At 34.2% G+C, this 5,065-nt stretch overlaps 1 protein-coding gene across 2 annotated transcripts in view; it reads right to left on the reverse strand.

Annotated features, from left to right (window-relative positions):
• Window positions 1-261: 261 nt before the first annotated feature.
• The window catches only part of LOC108689032 (putative pre-mRNA-splicing factor ATP-dependent RNA helicase PRP1), a 7,173-nt gene continuing 2,369 nt past the window's right edge, over window positions 262-5,065 (reverse strand). The window contains exons 1-9 of one of the 2 annotated variants that reach the window (XM_018195622.1): window positions 4,459-4,601; window positions 3,537-3,892; window positions 2,710-3,404; window positions 2,388-2,618; window positions 2,067-2,286; window positions 1,728-1,850; window positions 1,468-1,658; window positions 1,210-1,372; window positions 262-1,089 (exon numbers count right to left, since the gene is read on the reverse strand). In XM_018195622.1, coding sequence (XP_018051111.1) covers window positions 962-1,089; window positions 1,210-1,372; window positions 1,468-1,658; window positions 1,728-1,850; window positions 2,067-2,286; window positions 2,388-2,618; window positions 2,710-3,404; window positions 3,537-3,892; window positions 4,459-4,511 — 2,160 coding nt within the window. In that variant the 5' untranslated portion in view covers window positions 4,512-4,601 and the 3' untranslated portion in view covers window positions 262-961. Of the gene's footprint in view, window positions 1,090-1,209; window positions 1,373-1,467; window positions 1,659-1,727; window positions 1,851-2,066; window positions 2,287-2,387; window positions 2,619-2,709; window positions 3,405-3,536; window positions 3,893-4,458; window positions 4,602-5,065 lie in introns of those variants that run through there. The other variant, XM_018195624.1, reaches the window with a different exon arrangement.

Raw genomic sequence — 5,065 nt, forward strand, 5'->3', positions numbered from 1 at the left:
GATGATTTCTCGTATTAATTCAAAATGAAAATTTGAAAATATCCGAAGGCTAGTTTCAAAAATACATACTTATCTTTGAATCTGTTTCTGATCAAAAAAATAATGTATAGTTCTAAAACATAGACAAAATTTCATCAAAATAACCTGAATAGTTTTTCGCAATATTTCTTCAATTTTGACATTCTATACTTTTGACACCCTACTAAGATATTTCGAGGACATATGCTGCAATCCATTTAATGCAACTCACAATGTGTCGTGGAATCATTTCATTTTTGCTGTTTATCAAATGTTAAACAAGAATAAATGACACTCGCGAATGTTGCGAACGTTAAATGGAACGTAGCCATGATTATATAAAATTTTTCTCTTGAATTAATGTGAGGAAAAAATCACTCCTTCTCTTAGAATAGTAAAAGATCACTCTATATAGTGGCCACTTTATACCTTCCTCACATTATACGGTCAACATTTAATACAAAAATTAATCTATTATATCTAATGACATTCCGAATGTGTTTCGAATGTAGACGTCGATTAATGAGCTCTACCGTTAAAATTACTTAGAGACTAAATCTTGTCTTAAATGTACATAAATAACCCTCTTATCGATTAACTTTGCTTTTGCTGTGTCTCAAGTTAATAAATTGTCCATTTCCTTTCTATCTTTTGACTTAAATATCGAAAATTTAAATTAACTTTCAAAGATTCAATTTTTACATAGTACAAGCCAGTCACTGACTTATACAAAAATCTAAATATTTGAATCTTAATGTTTTTCTGTGCCTTTTGGGTGAAGGACAGAAAGTGATTCTTCATAATGTGTCTCACAATGTTTTGTATGTGATGTGGCTCCAATAGAAGAGTCGTGTGCTGAAATTCGCCATGATAAAAGCAGATTTTGACTGAGCAATCTCGACTGTTTCTTGCGATTTCCAAACACGTCTAAAGTATATAGAGGTTAGAAGCCTTCCTGATATTGTTTAGAATCTAACTTCGCCTGAGTGAGCTCGAGCTGTCTTTTTGCTTCACATTGAGGAAAATTTTGTAGATCATAATATTGTGGTGCTATCATGAGTAACCAATCAGCTATAAAAAGAATATATAAAATTTCAATAATGAAAAATTGACAGAAACAATTGATAAGTCAATAGAGGGAAAAATAATATAGCGTCATATATTTGCTAATAAAATATGAGAATAACTTACGTTTAATATCAGTGACTGTTCTGATATAATTTTTAGTAGTGAGCACAAATTCATTATAAATAACCCATTCTGGTTTGTGATCGAGACAACTGCTCGGATGAAGTTGCACTACCTGGTTATCTTTGATAGTCAGGTAATGTCCTGTTCTCTCTAAATGCGCTACCTGTTGAAATAATAAAATCAAGATTTAACATTAAAAAAACATAATTGGGCAGATGTAGAGAAACTCATTATAGTGTAAATCGATATTTATGTTACCTGCATGAAGAAACCATTAACGAGAGCTTTTCTGATGTTAATGTAATAATCTTTTGAATTAAAGTCCGTCGAAGTGCGTTTTAATACAAATCTATCCATTATTCTACTTAATTGTTGTCTTACATTATCTCCGCTCTTCAGCGATCGATAATTTACATAATTATCGTAACACCATTGAACATCATCCATATCTGTAAACAATTCGTCATTGATAAAGCTCGAACTATATTTCATGACAAAAATAAGAAATAAGCACTTACGTTGTTTGAAAGAATGATATACATTCAGTAGCGTCAGATGGTCACCATCAATGTGTGCAAATTTCATTTTTGCATCATCTGCTGCTTTTTTCGATTCATTCGGCCTCACAAAGCACTGTGGGACTAATACCATGTCAATCATCAATATACTACCATGTTATCTTACCACAATTCTGATTCTATTACTTTACTTTTAGAACTCTTTTATATATATTTTATTTATATTATGTAATAGATAATATAAGTAATATAAATAAAAAATAAAAACTATTATTAAAATATTAATATTAATGAATGATTAATCGATATTAGTACATATAGCAAACCCCAATACGTTACCTGAGAGCATAGCAGTAATGCTGAGTATCTCATTACTGCAATTATGATTGCAAGAAGCTATAAGCATCTTTGCTAATTGGGGATCCAAAGGAAATTCCGCCATTACTGCGCCGAGATCTGTCAAGTTTCCATCATCATCCAGAGCTGCTAAATAATTTAAAAGTTCCAAAGCTCTCATAAGAGTTTCGGGCGCAGGTGGATCCATAAAGTCAAAATGCACCTATTGCACAACATACGATAAAGTCATTTCTTTTACAGAACGATATTATTTAAAAACAAAAAATAAATAATTATTTTAATAATATATTATGATAAATGTACCAAATCATCGATGCCAAGTTTCTTCAATTGCAATACGACACTTCCAAGATTAGAACGCAAAATCTCAGGATAGGTATTATCCTGCATCTCGTTTTTATACGCTTTTTCTGTGTATAATCTGAAACACTTTCCAGGCCTTGTTCTACCAGCACGACCGGCTCTCTGTTGCGCTGAAGCCTTACTAATAGGTGACACTAAAAGAGATTCGACACGAATCCTAGGATTGTATACCTATTAATAAAAATCATTAAAAATTAATAATAGGTTCATGCTGATGAAAGTTCCAAGATTATTGATTTGTATTAATTAAAGTCGAATTTACTTTTTGCTTGGCAAAACCAGGATCTATGACAAAGACAACTCCGTCGATAGTCAATGATGTCTCTGCGATATTGGTCGAAACGACAACTTTGCGGCCGATAGCACCGTTAGTTTTGGTAGGCGGAGCAGGTTCAAATATTCTCTGTTGAAGATTCGGCGGCAGTGTCGAGTACAATGGTATGCACTTTAATTCACCAACTTCAGGTCCCAAGTTGTCCATTTCTCTTTTTATTCTCTTGCAAGCTTCTTCAATTTCCTCTTGACCAGTTAAAAATAGCAAAAGATCCCCAGGAATTTCTTCACACATCTGTATCTGAATAACAGTTCTTATTGCTGCTTCCAAGTAATCCCTCTCTGGCTCTGGTGTATAAAATATCTCGACTGGATGCGTTCTACCAGGTACGTTCATAAGTGGAGCATTGTCAAAATACTGTTGAAATTTTCCAGCGTCCAAGGTAGCACTCATAATCACAAGTTTTAAGTCCGGTCTCTGCTTGATCACTTCTTTCAAAACACCCATCAGCAAGTCAGTAGCTAATGTTCTTTCATGAGCTTCATCTAGCAGTATCACTTGATAGGCATCCAACATGGGATCAGACATCCCTTCCCGAAGCAACATACCGTCGGTCATGTACTTTAACACAGTCCTCGGTGAACTACAATCTTCAAAACGGATGCTGTATCCTACTTCTTGACCTACCAAAAATTACGTCAATTTTTTAAATTTATTATTCCCATCACAACATTGTTTCTGATAATATTAAAATATTGTTTTCAGAATTTCTTTTACGAAATTCTTTTTAGAATTTTCCTGTGTAATATACATACCTAAGGCAACATCCATTTCTTCTGAAACTCTTTGAGCAACGCTCATTGCAGCCACTCTTCTAGGCTGTGTACAAGCGACTCCTTTGGATCCAATACTTCTTGAATACTCTACACACCACTGTGGTATCTGTGTAGTTTTGCCAGAACCTGTCTCTCCAACAAGAACAATGCATTGATGCTGAGACAACAATCTCATGAAATCAGTACGATATTCAAATACAGGTAAAGTTATTCTTTTCTTGTAAAGTTCATAATATCTCGGCGTATACGGCAGCATGGTATATGGATTGAACTGCACTTGGCTTTTTGCTGCCGTTGTCCCTGGAGTTGTTATATTATTGGCAACGGTACTGTCCCTGCAAAATGATCATTATGTAACACTTTTTATTCTAATAGTTCAAGTACTCAGCAAACAATAATACTGAATAACAATGCAATGAAATAAAAATAAGCGCCTTCAAAATAAAAAGATTACAAGTGAAACTGATAATAATTACCAATGCAGACATCAATACATAAGTTTATGAAAATTATGGCAATGCGTGCAAACAAGTGTCTGTGATACATGATATGCTCGCTAACAAAAAGCGACTATTTAAATTAAAGGTTTATTTTTTGTTGCGAATGCGAAATAGGTCAGACGAGAACCGTTACAGAAAGTACGAGAGCCTCCTCTGTCGCCGGAAGTGAGGGTTGTCGAAATAACAAACCCGTCACATTCGACGCTGGTCGTCCATAAACGCCGACAAAAAATCACGCACACGTGACAGGACACAGATCGCGGACATTATCGCATGAATGATATCGTGTGATAAGCATACGAGCACGCGTCCGATACGATGCCGCGACATTGCACATGGCAAAAAGGGACTGCCCGCCATCGTGCGTCGTCTGCGAAACGAAAACACGTTGATACACTTACGTGGCTTTCCTTTTGACATAGGGATCCACGACCTCAATCCTGCGCTTCGACATAGTGTTCCCGTCACTTCAAGCGCGGTCAAACAAAATGCAAAACTGTTTACGAAATTTCAGACGAGGCGTCAGTCTCGCCAAGATGGCAAGCAGGCGCCAGCAGCGACTTGGGACTAGAGCTTCTGCCCTTGTGGTGGCAACAATCGACAGCAGATGGAGCTGACGACGATATTAAATGAGCGAAAGATAAAAGAAGTACATAGAAGAAAAAAAATTATTCTTTTATATAAATAAAAAAGGACTTAAAAAAGGGTTTAGAAAATAGAATTTTTCCAAAAAACAAGTAAAACTTATTATAAATTATAATGTAACTAGACAATTACTTACCTTATAAATCAACATTTTTAATAACTTTTAATAAAATTTTTATGTAATAAATATAACTGAAGTAAATAATATTAAGAAATAATATTAAGAATTGATAGCGCTCTACTAAACTTTTATAAAGGGAAATAAATTTCACATAGCTAATAGTATAGCTAATAGTCATATATAAATAACACTTTTGAAAAAATATAAACAATGCTAATAAATATAGAAAAGATGGTAATTTC

This window comes from Atta colombica, unplaced genomic scaffold, assembly GCF_001594045.1.
Source record: "Atta colombica isolate Treedump-2 unplaced genomic scaffold, Acol1.0 scaffold254, whole genome shotgun sequence".
Taxonomy (NCBI): Eukaryota; Metazoa; Arthropoda; class Insecta; order Hymenoptera; family Formicidae; genus Atta; species Atta colombica.